Source organism: Manis pentadactyla, chromosome 14, assembly GCF_030020395.1.
Source record: "Manis pentadactyla isolate mManPen7 chromosome 14, mManPen7.hap1, whole genome shotgun sequence".
Taxonomy (NCBI): domain Eukaryota; kingdom Metazoa; phylum Chordata; class Mammalia; order Pholidota; family Manidae; genus Manis; species Manis pentadactyla.
In genome coordinates, this window is record NC_080032.1 from 50,755,589 (window position 1) to 50,779,550 (window position 23,962).

Genomic DNA, 23,962 nt, shown 5'->3' on the forward strand with positions numbered 1-23,962 from the left:
CACTGCTCCCTGGATACGCAAAGCCCAGGGCCACGGCCGAAGACACACAATCAAGGGCAGCACCAGGCAGCTCTCCAGGCCCTTTACACATGTTATATAGGGAACTTGAAGAGAGGCCATAGAACTTTCCCAAGGATTTGGTAAAGAATGATTTCAGTACTGGTTTCTCTGAGCTCAATGCCCCAAAGTTTTCCCACTACATCTGAACAAGAGTCCCTGCCCTCAATATAGCTCATCCTATGGTTACGTGCATCAAATAACTACACTACAAGGTAGAACATAGTAAGGGCTATCGGGTAGGCATGGACCCCATTCTATGGGAATATAGAGGGAGACAGAATGAGAATACGCATTTGAACTGTGCCAGTCCATATATAACAAGGACATCTAATTATACTAGATGTGTATTGTGTGATTCCTTTGATAATAAATTAACAGGACATCTGTTCTGACCTATCACAGGAGATCTTTTTGGTTTTTTACATCAACAGCAAGTATAAAGAACTTGTCTGGGTCAGATGTTAAATAAATTTCTCCCTATTTTCCAAATTATTTTCAGCAAAGAAACCTTAGCCCCCAAAAGTCTTTATCTTATTAAGAACTTAAAAGCAGTATCTCTCCTTCTATAAGGCGTATCATTCTATCGAAAGAACAGAGTGAGTTTTAAAGTAGCTGGTAAAAATCATTTAAGTATAAAAACTTTAAGACCAAGTTACAAAGACCTCTGCCCCTACAAAGAAGCCAAGTTGCTTTTGCTTTCAAACTCCTCATTCATTAATCACCATTGGAGGGCGGTGGGGTTAGTAGCTAAAGGAAGGTGAGGAGCTGTCATGTGGGGTGAGTTTGAGGTACTGGATGGCAAGGAGCTGCTGTGAATCTGTGACTACAGCTGAGCAGGCCAAACGGAGGAGGCAGTGAGACCAGTTAGAGGCTGTTGCAGTAATCCAGTGAATTTTAAGGGTGCATGGCCTCAGCTGTTAGGGTGTGGAAGAACAGTGACATGGAGAGCGACTTGGGGAGCTCCTAACAGGATCACAGAAGTCACACGGCAAGCAGAGAGTAGGCCTCAGACCTCAGTGGATGGTAGAATCCCTGGAGGTGCGTGTTTAAAAGAGATTCTCTGCCTCTCCCCCAGGATCTGATCCAGAAGGTCTGGGATGGGCCCAGATGTGGACATTTTCTGCCAACATATCAGATTCCCTGCAGGAGGGCCAAGGGTCCCTGTGAAGGTCAGACTAGGAGGAGGGGAGACGGGCCTGTGGGATTGAAGGTCAAGATGAAGGAGGTTTGGATGGCCACAGGAGGGGCGTTTCAGAGACCTAGGAATGTGATGCTGCCAGCCTGTCTGTCCTGAAAAAGGGAGGGAAGAAGGGAGAGAGGAAGGGGCAGGCAGGCACACAGTCAAAACTCTACCTTTTTTAAATGACTGTCCCAGTTCATATACACAACTATTTGTTTTCTTTACTTCAGACAATATTTTTTTCTATGTTTTCCAGTTTTACTTTTATTTAAAATAACTCTAATATAATGGCCACCCTGCCCAAAGCAATATACAGATTCAATGCAATCTCTATCAAATTACCAACAGCATTCTTTAACAAAATATCTACAGCCCTCCCCTTCTTGCACAAAAAGTCGCATGCTATGCACATTGCAAACTGGAACAAACAGTTCAACAATTCATATGGAACCACCAAAGACCCCGAATAGCCAAAGCAATCCTTAGGAAGAAGAATAAACTGGGGGGGATCTTGCTCCCCAACTTCAAGCTCTACTACAAAGCCACAGTAATCAAGACAAGTTGGTACTGGCACAAGAACAGAGCCACAGACCAATGGAACAGACTAGAGACTCCACACATTAACCCAAACATATGTGGTCAATTAATATACGATAAAGGAGCCATGGACATACAATGGGGAAATGACAGCCTCTTCAACAGTTGGTGCTGGCAAAACTGGACAGCTACATGTAAGAGAATGAAACTGGACCATTGTCTAACCCCATACACAAAAGTAAATTCGAAATGGATCAAAGACCTGCATGTAAGTCATAAAACCATAACGCTCTTAGAAAAAAACATAGGCAAAAATCTCTTGGACTTAAACATGAGCGACCTCTTCATGAACATATCTCACCGGGCAAGGGAAACAAAAGCAACAATGAACAAATGGAACTATATCAAGCTGAAAAGCTTCTGTACAGCAAAGAACACCATCAATAGAACAAAAAAGCATCCTACAGTATGGGAGAATATATTCATAAATGACATATCCGATAAAGGGTTGACATCCAAAATATATAAACAGCTCACGCACCTCAACAAACAAAAAGCAAATAATCCAGTTTAAAAAATGGGCAGAGGAGCTGAACCAACAGTTCTCCAAAGAAGAAATTCAGATGGCCAACAGACACATGAAAAGATGCTCCACATCGCTAGTCATCAGAGAAATGCAAATTAAAACCACAATGCGATATCACCTCACACCAGTAAGGATCACCACCATCCAAAAGACAAACAACAAATGTTGGTGAGGTTGTGGAGAAAGGGGAACCCTCCTACACTGCTGGTGGGAATGTAAATTAGTTCAACCATTGTGGAAAGCAGTATGGAGGATCCTCAAAAAGCTCAAAATAGAAATATCATTTGACCCAGGAATTCCACTTCTAGAAATTTACCCTAAGAATACAGCAGCCTGTGAAAAAGACAGATGCATCCCTACATTTATCGCAGCACTATTAATAATAGCCAAGAAATGGAAGCAACCTAAGTGTCCATCAGTAGATGAATGGATAAAGAAGATGTGGTACATATACACAATGGAATATTATTCAGCCATAAGAAGAAAACAAATCCTACCATTTGCAACAACATGGAAGGAGCTAGAGGGTGTTATGCTCAGTAAAATTAGCCAGGCGGAGAAAGACAAGAACCAAATGATTTCACTCATATGTGGAGTATAAGAACAAAGAAAAACTGAAGGAAGAAAACAGCAGCAGAATCACAGAACTCAAGAATGGACTAACAGTTACCAAAGGGAAAGGGACCAGGAAGGATGGGTGGAAAGGGAGGGATAAGGGCAAGGAAAAAGAAAGGGGGCATTACAATTAGCATGTATAATGTGGGTGGGGGGCACTGGGAGGGCTGGGCAGCACAGAGAAGACAAGTAGTGATTCTACAGCATCTTACTACGCTGATGGACAGTGACTGTAATGGGGTTTGTGGGGGGAACTTGGTGAATGGGGGAGCCTAGTAAACATAATGTTCTTCATGTAATTATAGATTAATGATACAAAAAAAAAACTCTAACATGAAACAATCAGAATATACTTGAAGAAGTAAAACTTAATGGTTATCTAAGATTTCTTCAACATTTCCTCAGAATGGTTCTCTGTTTCTGTAATTAGTAGTCAATAGCCATACTATTGAGATATAAAAGGTCTCATTATGTTGGATAATGAAAGTAATTACTGATGCTTGATGTAATAACACTAGCTGGTCACACAATAAAACTATTGATCACACAGCACGTGCAGGTCATTTGACTCTATGCTGTGCTGAGACCTAATAAAACCCATTACTTACATATGCTGCACATTCTGTAAAAATTTCTAGAAGCTCTTACCAAACTGGGGTAAGGGAATTAGTGTTTTTATTATCAGCTCACTGACAACTCTTTCTTATAATTTTGTTCTAGTATACACAATGGCTGAGTTTAGGGGCATTAGTATAGCAAACAGGGCAACAGCTTTAAAGTGATGATATGAGAGCAGGTAAAAACTGTTTCTTTCTAAAGTCAATGCCAAGGTGAACTCTGTAGGTATAATATCAAACTAGGATTTTTGTTCTAGAAACAGACACATGTATGGGAGATGTAGTAGGCAGGTCGTACCACATATTATAATGAAAAACTTTACAGAATAAATTACAAACAACTGGTAATTTAAGATTAGATTTAATCTTAAAAATAAACTAAAATAATAAAGAAGACAAGTTTAAATTTCTGAAAACCTGAGGAGGTCCACCCTGTGTTTTTACCTGAGCAGACAGAAAATGAGAACATAACAGACAGATCCTATGGTTGAGCTGATTGCCCTTGTACCTATTATAAAGTTGTAAGCAATCATATGGGAAGGGACCTAACAAGGAAGACAGGGAGCCCTTGTCACTCCTTGTGCTTGATCTTTGCTGGCTTTAGCATCCTAAGTGAAGAAATAATAATGCAGAACTCTGATTTTTAAAAGGCTCTTTGCTTAACTGCCACCTTAGTAGACATCTACCAGGCTGGGCCTGGAAGGCAGGTGTGGGTAAAATTGCAATATTTCCAGAATCTCTCACCTGGCTTTAGAGCATCTCCATATCAATAGGTGTTTCCAAGGGGTGGAGAGAAGTAGTCTATCTCCATATTACTAGATGATTACAAGGGTGGTGGGACTGAGGACCTATTTGGACTGGAGAGGTTTCATGGGGTCCCTTTTTGCAGCTGGGTTGTGAGAGACACAGGTGAGCAGAAGTGGATGACTGCTTATAAGCAATAAATGGGTTTCTCCCACTTTATTTCTCCCTTTGACTGATTTTGGCTTCATAGGTTACTTGCCCCAAGCTGGGAACATATTTTTCCTCTGGAGTTGCTGCAGGGCCAGCCAGCTCAATTCCAACCTTTGTCTGCATACTGGGCCCAGGACGCCTACACCTCCTATTACTTTGCACAGAAACAAAACCTGGCCCCTTCTGGTGGTTCATCGTCTGCTCAGCTCAGACAGGTTAGTCCTGCTGCTTCCCTCCTTCCTGTTTACTACACCATTAACCTCACTGACATGCAGTTGTACAAAGTAAATATCTGAGTTTTTGTGTATCTTCTTGTTTCCAATGTGTCTTTTCTCTCCTGTCAATATTTTAGAGCGACAGTCCCTGCACTGGGAAGGGGACCATTCATTTACACGCATGCAGTGCCTAAAAGCAGCTCTCACAAGCAGGCTTCTATTACTACTTGTTAAGTAGAGACTTTATGATTCTTAAAAGGATAAGAAGATGCAGGAGAACTCCCCAAACCAGCTTCTCCTAAAAAGTGAAAAGAACAGAACACTGTCACTGCCACCCCTCAGCAGACACCCCTGAGGATATCCACCAAGGCCCTGTCAGTACTGGGGGAAGATGCATACCAAGACTCTGTCTTTTCCTCTGTGGTATTTTAGGGGCTGAAATAGAGAGTTTGCCAACTGTAAGACACATGTGTTTTTTTATTAGTGAATTATAGATAAGAAAAACCCAGATACTCCTGAAAATGAATAGAATTGAATTGATCTTGAGAACATTTTTTTTGACCATCTGCAGTATCAATATTTAGAAGTTTCTAAATTAAGAAAAAGCATCAGACTTAAGCCAAAAGAGTTCTAATATTCTTACAGAACACAGCTCTGAGCTTCCGTGGCCGGCACATTGCCTAGCGGACTTGTGGAGAGCCACTAGGCGGGCACGAGGGAGAGGAAGGAGGGGGCAGGTTTCTGACTGTGGGGCTGCTGCTTAGTGACAGGAATTCCCACTGTGAAAACAGCCTTCAGGTTTAGAAACAGAAACCAGGCCAATAATAATGATGGAATAGAAGTGGGATTGTTTTTCTTTAAGGAACAAATTCTATTTCCCTGAATGTTTCCAGTATCTCCCAAATACTATGTATTTTTGTCATTACTTTGTGTAGTTTAACAAAATAATTGCATTTTTCTCTCATCCACTGGTCTGATCTAAACTAAATGGCATTACAGAGCCTCAAATAAAGCCTGCCCTTGCCCATGTTTCCTTTACAGGCAGAATGCAGCATTTGGGGGCAACTATTAACAAGGCAGGGGAAGGAAACCAGATGCCTTGATCCCATTAAGATGTTGTCATCCAAGTAAGACAAGAGGTAACAGTGCATTCTGGCCAAAGAAACTGAAATCTTTGTAAATTTTAGTAAATTTCATTTGAAAACCAATACCAACTAGGCAAACAGTTCTTTGAAAAGTGTGACATGCTACACAATCTCAGTGTGCTATATAACTTTACAGTAAAAAATCTAGGGTGTGTTTAGGGGTAGTAAGAGTTCGAAGGCTGTGAGTGTAGGACATGAACCCACATGGGAACATGGACTGAAGCTCAGTATAAACGTCCAGAAAGCAGAGCGTGGCCACGTCACGCACACACACCTGGCTGGGCATGCCTAGCGGCTCTTCTCTCAAGAGGGTTTGCCTTGAGCCTGGGCAACTCTGCCCCAGAACTTGCAGTTAAGTTCCTCCAACCCAGTGATCCCAAGTTCCCGTTGCTATGGAAAAGCTGTGGGTTATTTTTCTTCTATGTTAGCGGAGAAGAAAATGTGCTCAAATTCTTTTGTGGTAATGAACTTGAGAACTAATGAAATAAACAGTGAGTCATCAAACAGCAGATGAAGGACAAGTGGAAACTCCATACTCAGGTGACTGCTACAAGACTTTAGTTCAGCTCTGGCCTAATGGGAATGGAGGACAGTGGCCACCTGAACAAAGAACAGGGCTAGGCCATGAGTCCATGGTGGGGACTGCACAAATCATTCAACCTTTCAATTTATAATTGTAATGCCACATTTAAAAAAATTGGTATGGCCACACAAAAGTATATTATTTGATTTCTATGTAAGGAACTGTATTTTGGAAAGTCATTGCTTCTTTTCATGTCATCTCTTGAAAATATAAACAGCTAAGATTTTTTTGTATAGGTAGCTATTGGTTTCGCATAATTTCAAAGTACCTGAAAATTTAAATATTTTAAAGTTTTTTTTTGAGGGGCATAAAGCTTAATGAAAAAAAAACAAAAGGTAATGTTGATATATTAAATATTGTGTTTCATAAAAATTAGTGAGTATAAAATTCCAAGGAGATATAATTAAATTGGCTGAGAACTGCACATAAGGGAACATAGTGAAGAAAAATTTCAACTTCCATCAAACTTCCTGCTTTCCATTACAGATAAACTTAGATGAAAACCTAACAGCCTTAAAAATAAAATTAAAATTAAAAAACATAATATATATACAATATAAAGATATGAAAAAGAGGCTTTTGCTTTGAATGGAAGAGGGTTCAGTCAGAAATATGGCATCATTTCCTCTTTGATTGAAATGAATGCCATTTATTCTTGCCAAAGATAAAGCAGATGACCTTTCCAACATTCTGGTTGGGATTTTCTCTACCCATCTATATGATAGGAATCTAAAATATACCATGTGGCACATGGCTAAAAATTTTTAGAAGCAAATACAATTTTTAAAAATACTCGTAAAAGAGATATATCAATCTTAAACTGAGATACTCAAAGATTAGTTTTTCAACTGAAAATTTACTTTGCTCTCCTGAGAAGCTCTTTTGTCATAGGATATCCAGGGCAAATTATTTTTTATATATGTTGAAAATAGAAACCAAAAGCAAAGGGCAAAATCTTTCCAATGGTGACAAAAGAAATACATATTTATAATTCTAATATTTCAAATTTTTCAAATTAGGTGCAATGAGATATTTTCTGGAAGGTGCAATTCCATATAACACAGGTCTACTGGGCCTCATTCAAGATGCTGATTGATCAACAGTGTTAAAAGTACCTCAATATAACACTGTCTGCACATATCTTGCAGCACAACAGCCAAGCACCTTGACAACAATATGCAGGTATCTGATTATTTTCTCCAACTAACTTACATACGTATAGTGCCTACGCAAATACACAGCCTGTGTAAATGATATGATCTGCCTCCAAACTCCAGGGGCCTGCAGTTTGGGTGGGCCACTGACATGTGGGTGTTCACACCAGAGTCCCCATGGAGACACAGAAATGCCTAATTATTTTTCATCCAGTTCCAGTTGGTACTCTCTTTTCCTTGGCTTTCTTCCCAAACAGCCTTGGCATTAACTAATGCCAAATTATTTTAAGATGGATTTTGAACTGTTAAATCCTATTCCACATGAGGTGGGATAGATAAACCAGGTCTCTTAAATATATCCATGGGATGCAGATGGAGGACAGGATCTTGAGATGCCAAATGCATGGCAGTACAATTTGTGAATGAATTATATGAAGAAGGCTTTCCTTCCTCTGCCAGAGCACTCCATCTGGGCAAATCTAGGTGAGAAAATGGTGTAACTTGTAGTCCTTTGTGGAATCTAATCACCACGCCACCATCCTAAGCATGTGGCTCCACGACGCACTTGGGGTGGGATCATATGAGGAATAATGAGTTTAGAAGCACCCTCCTCCTATCATACCTCTGAGGAAAGAAAGGCCTTGACCCCAATTATACTCAAAGATGAGTCTGTTTATACCTAGGACATCACTGGATTGCCACTCTGTAGTCAATTCTTTCCTCTCTACCACAGTGTGGCACAGTCGCCATCAAGCACATGGCCCTCCTGACCTCACCCTGCCCACGACACCCTTTCTTTTTGCACCTCTCCTTACTTCAATCTTTGAACAGATAACATATCATATGGCTCAAAAATATAAAAGGTATTACCTGGTACAAAGGCAAATCTCTCTCCCTCCCCCATCTCCCCATCACCAGGCTCGATTCTCCCACCCCTCATCTGTGAAAATAAATGTTAGCAAATAGCACACACTGTTTGCCTTGCCTTTTAAAACAATATATATGTTATACCTATATGTAAATGTATATAAGATCTTCCTTATATCCGTGCATGTATGTAGCATGTGTATGCACATGTGTGTGTGCACTTGTGTGTACGTGAATATATATATGTACACACATTTATATCTCTTCATTCTCTTTTATGGTAGCATATGGATCTATCATAATGTATTTAACAAGGACACTCCTATTGAACATTTACATTATATAATTTAGGTTGTTCTCTGTATTACAAAGAAAATTCTGTACATATGTCTTTCCCCAAGTATATGACCATATCTGTAGAATAAACTCTGAAAAAACGGATTTGCTGTTTCAGAGTGTATGTAATTTGCAATTCTGAAATGTACTACCACATGGCCTTCCCTAGATATGCACCCAACCTAAGTCTCACCACACGGTGAGTTATCAGTCTCCTACATTCTTGTTAATCCATGAAGTCCTGTGTGTGAGGGAACTTTGCAGTGATTGATACAAACATTTGGATCTGATGCATGAAAATGGCATCTTCTTGAAACACTTCATTTACCTGACTTCCAGAAGATTATGTGGTTCTCCTACTGCCCGGCTGCAGCATAACCTCCTGAGCTTGTTCTCCCCTGTCTCCTAACAACTAGACATGGGAGGGCCAGGGACCCTCTCTTTCATCCACACTCACTTCTTAGATGGGCTCAGTCGCCAAGCTTGAGACTACCTCTGCCCTTCTGGGTCCTAGAGCCATGACCCCAAGTCTGGACCTTCACCTACACTTCACACTTGGACGTCAGCTCTGCAAGTCAAACTTCCAACATCTAAAACCAAGCCCCAGACCTTCTCTCTCAAACCCACGCCTCTCAGTCCTCCCCGACTAGGAAAACTGCAGATTCACCTTCCCAGACAAGACTCTTTCGGTCACACTGATTCCCCCCCTTTTTTGTTCTACCCCATGTCCAATCGTTCAATAAATCCTGATAGCATGACCCGCAGCACACCCAGAATGTAACCATTTTGCATCACCTGCACCAGGATTACCCATCAAACCACAATACCAGTCATCGCCGGGCTGGATCATTGCCAAAGCCCCCTGCGGGGTCCTCCCCAGATGCTCCTGCACCCACTGCTAGCCCCATTCTTCTGCTCAGACCCTCAGAAAGACCTTCCCGAGAACCGAGCCAGCATCTCCAGGACAGCTGACTGCTCCATGCTCCCGGCTGTCGGTCACGCGGTGCCCATTCGCCCCTCCTTGCTCACGGTGCTGCCACCTCACTGCCCTGCTAGTTCCTCCTCTGGGGGTGCTCTCACCTCAGGGCCTCTGCCTCGGTGGAACCTTTCTCTTAGGATAATCCCCTTCCAGATGCTTGGAAAGCTTGCTTTCCACCTCCAATCATATCTCTGCACAAATGTCACAGGGTCACCGGGAAATTCCCCGGGAGCACTACTGAAAGCCCTGCCCAGTTCAGCAGCCCCTAGTCCCTTCTCACTGCTTCCAAAATTCTCATCACTGTCTGACACGCTGAGTGTCCTATTTATTTGCTTTTTGTTTATTTCCCATATCCCACAACTAGGCTCCAGGCTCACCAATACAAGAATTTAGGGGCTTTGTCCATAACTGCACTCCCTGTCCTGTAACAGGTTTGTGTCTTATGAATGAGGCTGTCCATCTTCCATTCTTTGCATTTCCTTAGTGTGCACTGTTCTCATATTCTTTGCAGGAATACAAACACTGGGTTGTTGGCCTTTTTCTTACTGATTCCAGGAGTTCCTTACGTGTTGGGTCACTGGCCCTTTCTGATATGTGTTGTTTCTCAGTGTGTAGTTTTTGTTGTGACTTGCTTGTGGTAGTTTTGGCCATACAGTTTTGCATGCAGTCTAACAGACCCAGTTTTCTTGTTTAATGTTGTGTTAAAGCTCCTGGGTTTGAGTTGTTCTCTGTCTGCTGCCCACAGGGGCCTCACTGCCCTGCACATGCTCTTCTCCCTGCCTGGAGTTCCTGTCCCTACCTGCCTGACTCCCAGACAAACCGCCTTCTTGACTCAACTCCTGTCCTAAAATCGGGTTCAACAGTTGCCCCGGCAGAGTTAGGCATGGGGTGCGCTGTCCCAGCTGCAGGCAGTGCCCCTGACTGCTGCGTGAGGCACGCATGCAGCAGCCTGCTCCAGGCCACCTGCAGCTCCTGGGGCCAGGGAAGGGAAGTCTTGGCTTCTGTCTGACTGAGAGTAAGGACCTACTAAATGCCTGGTGAATTAATGAACGAACAGATAAATGCAGCATTCTATGTTCAATTCAACATATATTCACTGAGCACCAGCTTTGTGCCAGACCCTGCTCTTGGGATGTGGCCTGCGTCATAAATACACACAGATCCCTGCCCTCAAGGAGTTTACAATCTAGTTGGAAGAAGACATAATGAGCAGCAAGCAGAAGTAAACCACGTGGTGGGTTAGAACGGCATGGTGGCTATAGACCGAGGACAAAGCAGAGCATAGCGAGGGGTTGGGCTGGGATGCTTTCAAGCTTTGAGGTTGAAGTAAATGCCCAGCTCTCAAACTCATAACCATGCCCCAGGATTTTCCATATTTCCTCCCAAACTTCTTAGAGAATTCATCCAATCAGTAACCCTTCCATCCAGATGACACCTGTTCTGTCAGCAGGCCTGACTCTATCCCAGTGGGTCATTAAAGTTGCTCCAACAACTTATTGGCGATTTCTACTTGACTGTCTGCATCCCCCCAGACCCACATGTGGTATCCTAACCCCCCAGTGAGATGGTGTTAGGAGGTGGGGCTTTCGGGAGATGCTTGGGCCATGAGAGTGGAGCCTTCATAGGGATCGGTGTTCCTATGAAGGGACTCCACAGAGTTCCCTCGCCCTTCCTACCACATGAGGACACGGAGAGAAGGTGCCGTCTATGAGGCAGGAAGAGGGCCCTCACCCACCACCGCATCAAACCTGCTGACCCCAGGACCTTGGACTTCCCGGCCTCCAGACCTGTGAGAAATACCTTTCTGTTGTTTGTAAGTGGTCCAGTCTGTGGTATTGTGTTACAACAGCTGGAGCAGACTAAAACACCATCCCACTCTGACCTCATGCTCACACCTGAGGCAGACGTTCACCACTAACTTCTTCCTGTCCTGATTTTCAGGACCCAGATTCTGTTGCTGGGAATCATGTTTGAACATGGAGGTCAAGGGGGAAGATGAGTCCATCCCTGAGTACCGAGCCTGCCCCAAACTATTTAGTGATCCTACTGCCTAGAGCCATTTCCTAAGGTGTTGAAGACTCTGACAGATAGAACTTGAAACTAGGGCTTTCTAATCAAATACATTTGGGAAATGCTGAGTTAAACTGGAGCACGTTTAGCATGCAAATGGGTACTGAGAGTCTCCAAAGGCAACTACATTGTGTAATGAACATTTGTTGATGGAATCCTTTGCCCCAGGAGCATGACTAGTGTTCCTTTAATCAGGCATTGGGAAATGTTGGCCTAGAAAATCAACCCTAAAAACTTAATCCTTGAGTTAAAAGGCTTCCATCATTTAACCCAACTGTACTTCCAACCCTGATTTCTGCTGCTTCCTGAAGCAAACATCTTCCTTTGGCCAGGGCACCAGAGTCCACGTGTACAGAGAGCATGCCTTAGTACTCATGCCTTCTATGCTCTGCACTCCTAAAAAGCCCGGTTCCTTCTGCTCAAGCCCCAGTTCAAACTCACCTCCTTCCCTACCAGTGAAACCCTTGGGGTTTATGCCTTTCTTCAAACCTCATTTATACCTGTTTTGCTTGGCTGTGTCCCATAACTTTCAATGACAGCAGAGACCTTTCATTTTTTTTTTTTTTTTGCATCTCCAATAAATTATTAGTATAACATCTTGTCATCAAACATGTTCTATAAATGCATGACTGTGTTTTCCCTTTAATATTTTAACATATGTAATGACATGTTTTTGACATGGCACTGACCTACAACAAAAGAACACAATTAAAGTTGCTTTCAATTCCTTACATGAAGGTGATTTGTAAAAAATACTCTTTTTCCTTATCTAAGATTTATTAAAAGTCTTAGAATGAATTTGTTCACTTTTACCCACTACAATGCTTTATTTATATTATATTATAGAATTTGTAGACTATAGCATCTAAGAGCTGGAAAAGCCTTAGAGATCACCTAGGTTATTTACTTCATTTTAGACCCAAGGCTATCTATTCATCTTTATAAATGCATATCTGGTATTTGTCTGAGAAAGAATTTATTTGAGGGCATTACTTGAATTGTGGCTCTTCTCAGCTTTAATAAACAAGTGTAACAGAATAATAAAAAAGCATCTTTTATGGAAAGACCAGAGTGGAAAACAGCCCGGCCCCTGCCCAGCAGAGCATCTGCTGAGATGGCCCTGAGAGTTGCTATTTAAATGAAAAGTGGTGCTTTCAGAGATGCTCTGGGTTTGCAAAAGAGGAGGGCAGAAGAAGTGATGAGAAAACACAGCTTTGGGACTTGCTCACAGGACAGGTACCACAGGGTTGGACAGGTACCCCCATCCCTCTCCATTCCCTTCAGTCATGACACTGGAGCAATTTCACCAGTGAAAGTTATGTTAGGAGGAAGAAATGAGCTCCTAGAGAAAGATAACCTGGCTGCCAAGCAATCACACAGCAAGTGCACATATGAATCCAAGTGGTGACAGGCTCCCTTTGAGAAGCAGAGGCTCAGAACTGAGCATGAACCCAGGAGGAGCTTGCCCTACACCCTCTACAGAGGTTCTGGAAACAGACTGTGTGCATTCCAGTGCACACTCCTGAGCCCCACCCACAGAGATTCCTCACTGGGGGTGATGCAAATAAACTGCATTATAAACAAGCATCCTCAGGAGATCCAGACCACACTTAGGAGATACTGTTAGGATGACAGCTGGGGTAGGACCTGTACGGCAGGATGGGAGATGGATCCAGAGATGGAGGGGTGTAGTGAGACAGAGGGTTTCTAGAGACCGCTACTTATTTTGAAGTGTTTTGCCCTGTGCTGGCCTAGCTGTCACCTCTGGGATCATTCCCTCTCCCCACCCTTATCAATGATGCAGGTGCCTTTTGGGGAAATTAAGGGTTGGGGGCAGGCCACTGAAGACCTCACTATTCCTTGGCTTCCCGTGGCTTCACTAACTATTGGCTGACTGAGGTGCCCAGCCAAAGGTGACACCCCTTCCTTGAGAATGGGGAAGATGAGTTAGGGGACTTGAGTTTTCATGTCTCACCTTGAGAGAGATCACTCTTCACCTTCCAAGTGGGGTGTTCATTTTCCCCCTTGAAACTCAAGCTGATGGGCTGCGATTTATGTATCCCTTGCCTCTGTAAGGGATTACTTGTTTAATCTTGCAATCTTGTTAAGTAACCATCATTAAACGATTCCAAAATTGCTGTTTAGGCAAACTGACCTTAGGTCTCTGCATTTTAGAACCCATGGGGCCAGCAGGGAATGATATAACCCAATGTCACTTTGCGGAAGGAAAATAAGGCCGAGAGGGGTCAAATGACCGACCCAGTATCATACAGCAAAACATGGTGCAGAGAGCACAGGGACATGGATCTTGGGGTCCCCAGGGAAGAACCTCTTACTTACATAAGAGGCAGCTGAGAAACACCCTGACATAAAAACAAAAGTTCCAGGTTCCAGGTTTCTTCTTGCAAACACTGTCAAACAGAACACTTGTGAAGTACTTTCAGAATGAATCTTACAGATAGTTTTACGTTTACTGCATTGGGCAAGACGAAGTGTGAGAAAACCAAGTGATGGATGGTGACAAGTTATCTGGTAACCTCAACTTCTATGGAATACACAGAGATCTGAAGAGGCTGCAAAATGAAAACAGGTCTCTGAGCAATCAAATCGGTCATGCAGGTTGGCCTGATGTTCTGCTTGATCTCCCCATGTGGGAGTGCACTGGGCTATCATCATCTGCTTTTAGGTAAGAAAAATCTATCAAACCTGGTCACAGGGGAGATGCCAACTGCTCAGCAGACTAGAAGCAGCAAATCAGAAAGGAAGAAAAACAACTGTTGGAAATAGACAGTTGGACATACAGTACAAATTAGCAGTAGGAGGTGAGAGTTGAATGAGAGGATGTAGAATTAAACTATTAACCCTAGGACTGGGATCTGAACTGGCAGAGCAGGGCTGTGGAATGTAAGGCTAAGTGTCCTCCACAATGAAAAGGCTCCTGGGGAACTGCTTCCTAAGCCACAGAATAATAATAGATGACTCTAGGCAAGTACCTCAACATAATAAAGGCCATATATGACAAACCCACAGCCAACATCATACTTAACAGCAAAAAGCTAAAAGCTTTTCCTTTAAGACCGGAATAAGACAAGGATGCCCACTCTCCCCACTGCTATTCAACATAGTACTGGAGGTCTTTGCCATGGCAATCAGACAACACAAAGAAATAAAAGGCATCCAGATTGGTAAGGAAGAAGTTAAACTGTCTCTGTTTGCAGACGACATGATATTGTACATAAAAAACCCTAAAGAATCCTCCCCAAAATGACTAGAACTAATAATTGAATTCAGCAAAGTTGCAGGATACAAAATTAATACACAGACATCTGTTGCATTCATGTATACTAATGATGAACTAGCAGAAAGAAAAATCAGAGAAACAATTCCATTTACAACTGCATCAAAAAGAATAAAATACCTAGGAATAAACCTAACCAATGAGGTGAAAGAATTATACACTGAAAAATAGACGACACTCATGAAAGAAATTAAAGAAGATATCAATAAATGGAAATACATCCTGTGCTCATGGATAGGAAGAATTAATATAATCAAAATACCAATGGCATTCTTCAACGAACTGGAACAAATAGTTCTAAAATTCATATGGAACCATAAAAGACGCTGAACAGCCAAAACAATCTGTAGAAGGAAATATAAAGCACAGGGGATTATGCTCCCCAACTTCAAGCTCTACTACAAAGCCACAGTAATCAAGACAATTTGGTACTGGTGTAAGAAAAGACCCATAGATCAATTGAATAGAATAGAGAGCCCAGATATAAACCCACACAGATATGGCCAAGTAATAAATTAATATATGATAAAGGACATACAATGGGGAAATGACAGCCTCTTCAACAACTGGTGTTGGCAAAACTGGACAGCTACATGTAAGAGAATGAAACTGGATCACTGTCTAACCCCATATACAAAAGTAAACTTGAAATGGATCAAAGACCTGAATGTAAGTCATGAAACCATAAAACTCTTAGAATAAAACATAGGCAAAAGTCTCCTAAATATAAACATGAGCAACTTTTTCCTGAATGCATCTCCTTGGGCAAGGGAAACAAAAGCAAAAATGAACAAATGGGACTACATCAAACTAAAAAGCTTCTGTACTATAAAGAACACCTTCAGCAGAACAAAAAGGCATCGTACAGTATGGGAGAATATATTTGTGAGCAAACATATCCATTAAGGGGTTAACATCCAAAATATATAAAGAGCTCACATGCCTCAACACCCCAAAAAGCAAATAATCTGATTAAAAAATGGGCAGAGGATCTGAACAGACACTTCTCTAAAAAAGAAATTCAGATGGTCAAGCAAGCACATGAAAAGATGCTCCACATCACTAATTATCAGGGAAATGCAAATTAAAACCACAATGAGATATCAGTTCACACCAGTTAGGATGGCCACCATCCAAAAGACTATAAACAACAAATGCTGGCAAGGATGCGAAGAAAGGGAAACCCTACTACTCTGTTGGTGGGAATGTAAATTAGTTTAACCATTGTGAAAGCAATATGGAGGTTCCTCAAAAATAGAAATAAAAATATCATTTGACTCAGTCATTCCACTCATAGGAATTTACCTGAAGAAAACAAGATCCAGATTCAAAAAGATATATGCACCCCTATGTTTATCGCAGCACTATTTACAACAGCTAAGATATGGAAGCAATCTAAGTGTCCATCAGTAGACAAATGGATAAAGAAGATATGGTATATACACACAATGCAATATTATTCAGCCATAAGAAGAAAACAAATCCTATATCATTTGCCACAACATGGATGGAGCTAGAGGGTATTATGCTCAGTGAAATAAGCCAGGAGGAGAAAGACAAGTACCAAATGATTTCCCTCATTTGTGGAGTATAACAACAAAGCAAAACTGAAGGAACAAAACAACAGCAGACTCACAGACTCCAAGAAGGGATGAGTGGTTACCAAAAGGATGGGGTTGGGGAGGGTGGGTAGGGAGGGAGGGCGAAGGGGATTAAGGGGCACTATAATTTGCAATCCCAATATTGGTAGGTCACAGGGAAGGTGTATAGCACAGAGAAGACAAGTAATGACTCTATAGCATCTTACTATGCTGATGGACAGTGATTGCAATGGGGTGTGGTGGGGAGTTGATAATATGGGTGAATGTTGAAACCACAATGTTGCTCATGTGAAATCTTCATAAGACTATATATCAATGCTACCTTAATAATAATTTAAAAAAAGAGAGACCCCTGGAGGGACATAGCCTTCCTACAAAATGAATGAATGAATGAATGAACGAATGAACGAACGAACGAAAGAATGAATGAAATGACCCAGAGTTACCAAAGTTCAAATTCTTCAGTAAACCCAATTTAAGGGAGCAGGGATCTATAGAAACCATTATAGATAATTAAAATGAGGGGTTATTAAAGCCTTTATTATTTGGAAAGCTACCTTACATTCCACTCTACTCAGTAGTGATACAACCCTGCTATGGATGAGAATACCTCAGAGTTTTTAGAATAGAAGCTTCAATTTAAATAGGTCTGGGGTGGGCTGGATCTTCTTTCATTCGTGGTCTTCCCTCCATCATCATTCTGAGAGTGTGTGGAACCAATTCTCCTGCCAGAAGAGAAACCAGGCTGTCACCATCCAGGCACACAGCCATTCGCCTCTGCACTGGCCTTGAGAGGGATGCCGGCAGTGGTCTTGGCATTAACCTCACCTAACTCACCCCTACTGTCCTGAGCCTTATGGGTATGGCTAGAGGGATTCCTGTGGCAGCTGTTGTTCCCTCATTTCTTCCTGCATCTTTTTAATTAATTAATTTAAATTAAATGTAAATTTAGTAGGCCTTTAATTTTGTCAGAAGTATACATGCACATAGTTTAAACAGCCATGCAGTTGTCACTAATTCCCCCTCTCCAGAAGCAGATACATTCAACCCCTCTAGATGAGATGTTTCCTTTCTTAGTATTTATATCCATATTTCTAAGTAATATGGTTATATTAGTTAGATTTTCTTTTTTAAGTCTTACCTATTAAAGCCCCATATGAAGGATGAGGATTTTGCTATTTTTATCGTTCCCACAGTCAGGACTCCTGTAGTCGCTTGGCACCTGGGGTCTAATTGCTTCTTCATCCAGCTTTCTGATGCTTCTCTTTTATCCCTGCTTCACTTCAACTTCCAGCGGCCCCCCCTGCCACCAGGTACTGAGCTGGGTCGGGGCGGGGGGTGTATGCCTGCAGTGCCGGTCAGGCCGCTTGCCAGGCCCACCCTGCCAGCTCCAAAGCCAGCTCTCTCAGAGTCCCCTAAGTGAATTACCACTTGCGCAACTATTTTTCAGTTTCGAAAATTTTGTTGCTCCCATTTCTTTGTCCTTATGGGTTTATGCCTTTAAAAAACCAAAACAAACCCTAACTGTCATTTTAATGAGGCTCAGAAGGGAGTGAGATTCAATGCATGGGTTAATTCACCACTCTTTAATGTCATTGATTTCTCTTTGCCTCCCCTGAGAATAAATTATTTTCCATTTAAATTCACTTGATGAAAACACTGAACTCACTGAAGCACAGCACTTTGGATTTCCTTCTAGATCATCTTCCCATTCTTTATGAAGCAGACTGATTCAGTGACTAAGAAGGAAATTAAAACTCAAAGAGAAGCTGCCATTTCTGGTCACTGAAAGAGAGAAAGTGATAGAGAGTACCAAGTGGAAAAGACTTTTCCCCTGAAGGAATCTGGTGAATCTTTTATCAACATCTACAGACTTTTTTAAAAAGCACTTTAATGAACTTTGATGGTGCTTCACCCTCTGCAGAGTCCTGTTCAGTCCTCTGTGTGGCTTACCAATCACGTAATTTGCTGTTTCTGGGAAGAACGAGCATTTGTTAGATTTAGGAGACGGTGAGTGCCCATACATACTGTGCTCATTAGCATATACATACCCACTCCAGAGCCATGTGTTTATTACTTACCCAGCTTCTCGCCACATGTCCGTCCAGGCTCCTCACCCCACACCCACTGCCCTGTCCTTTGCCCCTCTCACTTCCCTGCTCCCAAGCTGGCTCTCCTGGGGCACCATGTTCTTGTGGGCTTCTGACCCTCAGCACTGCCATGTTCTCTTCTTCACAGAGCAGGTGCCCCAGGCCGCTCCACCTGCCCGGCACCTGGTTGTTCCCACTGCCCCCACCGTCTGCAGGTTCCCAGCCTGCCCAGGCTGGGGGTCTTCACTTCTCAGCATCCCTCCCCTCCTCACCCCTCCTCTCCATAACAACATCAGTGCATACACATTTCCATCTCCAAAACGGTCAGTTACACAGGCAGGAGTCAGAACCTGCCCACACTGGGTGTGCTTATGGACGTGGGACCAGGGCTGGCAGTGTACTTCCTTATTTTCACTTAACTGTTTAAACGAAGGTTTATCTACTAAGAATATAAATCTGTGTTTAAAAGTTTGAAATACTTCTAAAATAATCCTCTCTTGCCACACTTTACTGACCTATATCTTCATTTTGTCATTGCAAAAGTTCTGCAAGCAGAATAACAAATATATATCAAAAGTAAAATCTTATGCAAATGTTTTTGAGCCCATACAAATTAGCAATTCTTCATATTACTGTGTCTATATGAAGTCATATGACTAATGACTATATTTCCTTATGATAACTGGAAACATGAAAAACAAAAAATCAAGGGACACTAAAATAAGCACCTGGGATAACAGAAGGGCTGTGTAGGCATTCAAAGTAATGGCAAAACCCAGGTAATCGGAATGTGCTTGTAAAAATCTTCAAACCCAGAGCAACGTAAACCATCACAGGGTGGTTAGCCTCCCCACCCAAGGAAAATCCTTAATAAACAAGACTCTTCAGCTCTGTCAACACAAACAAATACATCCCTTAAACCAAGATCAAACAGAACAACATAAAGCTGCATTATGCTAGAATTGATCAAGTTCCCTAAGCCAGTGAAGTTGCAAAGAATTGACAATCACTCAAGTTGTTAAATTAATAAACAATTCCTTTTTTTTTGATCAATGTAGTTTCAAATTCTAATAGCCCACGATTCTCATAGCAGTACAGTGTTTAATAGAACAGAATACTAATGCTCAGTCACATTTAGGCCGCTACTATTGGAGCAACCACTCTGCAGAACGTTAGAACCGACATCTGGGTAAAGCACAGAGAGTAACTCAGCATACAGACCCGGTGCACAGGAGGCTACTGTCCTGTGTGGAAGATGGGATCTACCAGTGAGGTAACAGAGAAAGCTCTACCAGCTGGACCAAATGCATGTTGGAAGGGCTGAATAGAATGGTTAGGTAACATAAACCCTGGAATCATAAAAGGTCTCCTGGAAGACCGTTGAGACAAGAAGAAGAAAAGTACGGATTGGAAGGGAGGAGGGAAGAAGTCTCCCCAGAGGGCTGGCTGGTGAAAATCCAACTAAGCAGAAGCACCAGGGAACTGGGAAGGGCGGCTCAGAGGCCAGGCTGGGTGGGCACCACCACTCCTTCCGTTCCTCACTGCTCCCAGCAGCCTCCAGTCAGGTTCTGCTCACTGAAAGTCTCTGCATACAGCTATTAGGATCATCACCCCAAAGCTCTCCTCCCATTCTGCTCAAAATGAGTGGCTCTCTACTGCCTCAGATCACGAGTTCAGATCCTGAGTAACACACAGTAACTACTCAGTACATTTGACTGTTGATTACTTTTATATCTCCTGTTCAATTTGAAGGTTCTAGAAGGCAAAAACCAGTCCTGCTTATTTTTTAATATTTTGGTATATAACAGCTCTTAAAAGTACCTAATGCATAGAAGTTCAAAATGTATTTGTTAAATGAAATGAACAGATGATGTAATTAACAAATTTTACATAATATTGGCAAAACGGGTGGGCCAGTTGGTAGATGACCTTGAATGGGAAGTTAGAGTTTTAGATTTGATACAGTAGATTCTAGTAGTGGATGATCTGGGGTGATTTTGTATAGGGTAGTGATATGACAGAAATTAAATTTGAAGTAACTTGTTTTAATCATGGTTGTAGGGAATATCAGTTCCCAAAAAGCTAGAAGTAGAAGGACCACTTTGTTAATATTTTGCTAAGAAGATGAGTAAAACAAGGTGAGGATTTTTGTCTGTTGATTGGCCACTAATGTGTATATTTCTTCAATAAACTCCAAAAAAGGAAATTGTCACATATATCATTGTCTTTAATCTATTTTAAATAAGTTCATTTCTGAAATAGATGACTTTTTTCAGCCTAGGTAATAGTTATGATCTCCTTATTTTAAAGAACAGCAACCAAAACTTTAACAACTAAGGACAGATACTCTTATTATATGAATTAAGAATATTCATATTAGAATCTTCTAAATTGACACTCAAAATCTGAAAGTTGAAAGAACTATTTGTCTATTCTTATTACAATACAGAACACTTGGTTTTTCGGTTTTAATCACAGCTAAAGTTAATCAGATGGCTGTTTCTGTAAGTACAATTTTATGATCCAGTATAACATTTGGATATTAAATGAATGAATTCATCAGCATTTGAAAATACCAGTGCATTAAAAAGCATCAAGAGGTTATAACTGGTATGTGTTATCCTTTCTGAGAACTTGTTAGTTCTCTGTTCAAGCCTCACATTTTCTACCATGTGCTAGAAAGTCATGGGCGATGGAAGGGGCTCTGGAACCCCGGGGGAACACTGAGGAGGAGATTAGTGCTGAGGTTCTCCAGCTCAGCTGCTCATTAGAAGCACCTGCGAGTTTAAACATCTCTGAATTCTTAAGCCACACCCCAGACCAATGTCAATATATTTAACAGCTTCCCCCATATAGAGTCTGTTATCCAGGCTTGAGAGCCAGCAAATGAGTATTTTCTTTAGCCATGGAATTTTTATATCTGATTTTCTTGATAGAGTATGAAAAAAGTTGAAGTTGTTTGCAGAATATATGATGCTAATAATTTTATTTTCAAGAAAAGAAACAAACTTGACTTACCTGCCTTCTGACAATGTACAATCTTTTCATACACAGTGTCTGCATTTTCAATCAAGGCCTTGAGGGACTGGATCATCTGCAAAGGGAACATCCAGACACAGGATTACGCCTGGTGATTAGACACAGGTCTGCACATGTGCGTGGGGCTCTTCCCCTGTACATGTGCTGAGGGGACAAGCAAAATGCCCTTTTATTTGACTTCCCACTACTCAATCTCAAAGATGTATGTGAAAAAGAGTAAAGTCATGTATCCCCATGTAATGGTTTAAACAAGACCAAATTATGTTTCGGATGTAGTTAGGCCTGTGCAACACTGAATTTGAACCTTGAGCCAGCACTGAACTGAGTTCATCTCACTGTGAAAAGCTACAAATAAATATATGCATGTATCTGATCTGCATTTTAAATCGCATTTTCAATCATTCATTTTAACAAAATCTTCAGCATAATCTTATAGAAAGCTCTAACACCTACTTACTTTACTCATTTCAGCCAAATGCCTACATCTAAGAATTAGTTAAAAATATACAAGGATCAAAAAACAGCATTTATTTGAGGCATCACTAATGATATTACTCAAACTAGTATTTTTAATGCTCCTATCAATGATTTTAAAATAACCAATTGTGAATTCTTGTTCCAAACTGCATGTGCTTGTTTTAAGAGTCAAGCTTGAATAAGAAAAAAAGATCAAAGCATAACTAATCAGTTATTTTATTCATCCAAAATGTTAGGAAGAGATCTGCCTGAAGTAATTTTTTGGCTCTAAAATCACTACGAAAATGGGATGGCCTGACAACTCTTGTGTCTCAAATGGGTACAATTAGGATGCTTGTCTGCAGTGTAGAGTCTAACTTTTTGTATTTAAATGTCCAAATATTTTGCATCATACAAATTACTTATCGATTTTACATGACCATTCTATTTTAAATAACATTCCCCATTCCTTTAAGTTCTGCTTTTTCTTTATAGTGCTTATTACTAACTGCCATAGTAATTATTTTATAGAAACCATATGCAGATTGGATTATTTGTATAGTTCAAAGAACACCATATTTTGACTAGATACAGTTACTTAAACTATAGAATAATCAACTCGCTTCTTACGAAGGGCACCAGATTCTTAAAATGAGTCACTTAGCATTTATCAATTTCCATTGTTCTAAGAAAATCATAGTAAACATTGGAAAATTTGAAGGCCAAAGTAGGGGTTCATGTATGTCTCCACTCATTACTCAGGGAAAGTCAGCCCTCGAGTGGGGACTGGGGACACAGTGGCCCACAGGATCAAGCCCCTGTCTTCAACAAGTCTGCGGCCTAGTGGCAGAGTGTGCCCTTCAGAGTTCAGTATTTTTACATTCTTCAAGATCTGAGTCAGTCCTGTAGACTAAAATATTCTATTTTACAGCTTGTCATATTGAACAGACAGTGGTAAAAATGAATAGTTAAGAACTCGATTATATTCGTATGAAGTTTTTTGTACCATTACACAATTTGCATACTGAAAAGGTTCATACCGTCATCAGTAACCTTTCTCAGCTTTTATGTCAAGCCAAATGAGAGATATGAAGAAGCAAGGACTTCAGGCAAGGAAGGTGGTTGTCAACACTCAGTATCAAAGAACTGGCCAACCATGCTTCCATCACTCAAATAAGAAAAAGGAGAAAAAAAAACCCGAGTGATGAGATGAACCTCATCATGCAGCAGAAGGGCAGGACAGGAGTGAGCCCAGGAGCAGGGGAGCATGGGGCAGCAGCATTCGTGGGCTTGCAGAGAGACAGCCCCAGCCTGGGGGTGGGGATGGGGGTGGGGGGAGGGGGAAGGGGCCAAGCCAGGTCAGAGGAGGGCAGAAAGAGCCCAGACCTATACAGGTTCTAATTCTGCTTCGGCTGTGCATTAACTCTATCATCTAGGACAAGATATACATGTCAGGAAGCCATAATTTCCTACCTGTAAAAGGAGTTTCATAAAAGGTGCTACCCTCCTAAAGTTGTGAGCGTTAGATGAAAGGATGCATGCAATGGGCATGATGAAGATGCATGCAAATGGAAGGCATC

At 41.5% G+C, this 23,962-nt stretch overlaps 1 protein-coding gene across 1 annotated transcript in view; it reads right to left on the reverse strand.

Annotated features, from left to right (window-relative positions):
* Positions 1 to 23,962, reverse strand: part of PLCL2 (phospholipase C like 2) — a 208,183-nt gene that overhangs the window by 17,692 nt on the left and 166,529 nt on the right. The window contains exon 4 of the mRNA XM_036901029.2: positions 21,906 to 21,981. Within this exon, the coding sequence (XP_036756924.2) occupies positions 21,906 to 21,981 (76 nt within the window). The remainder of the gene's footprint in view (positions 1 to 21,905; positions 21,982 to 23,962) is intronic.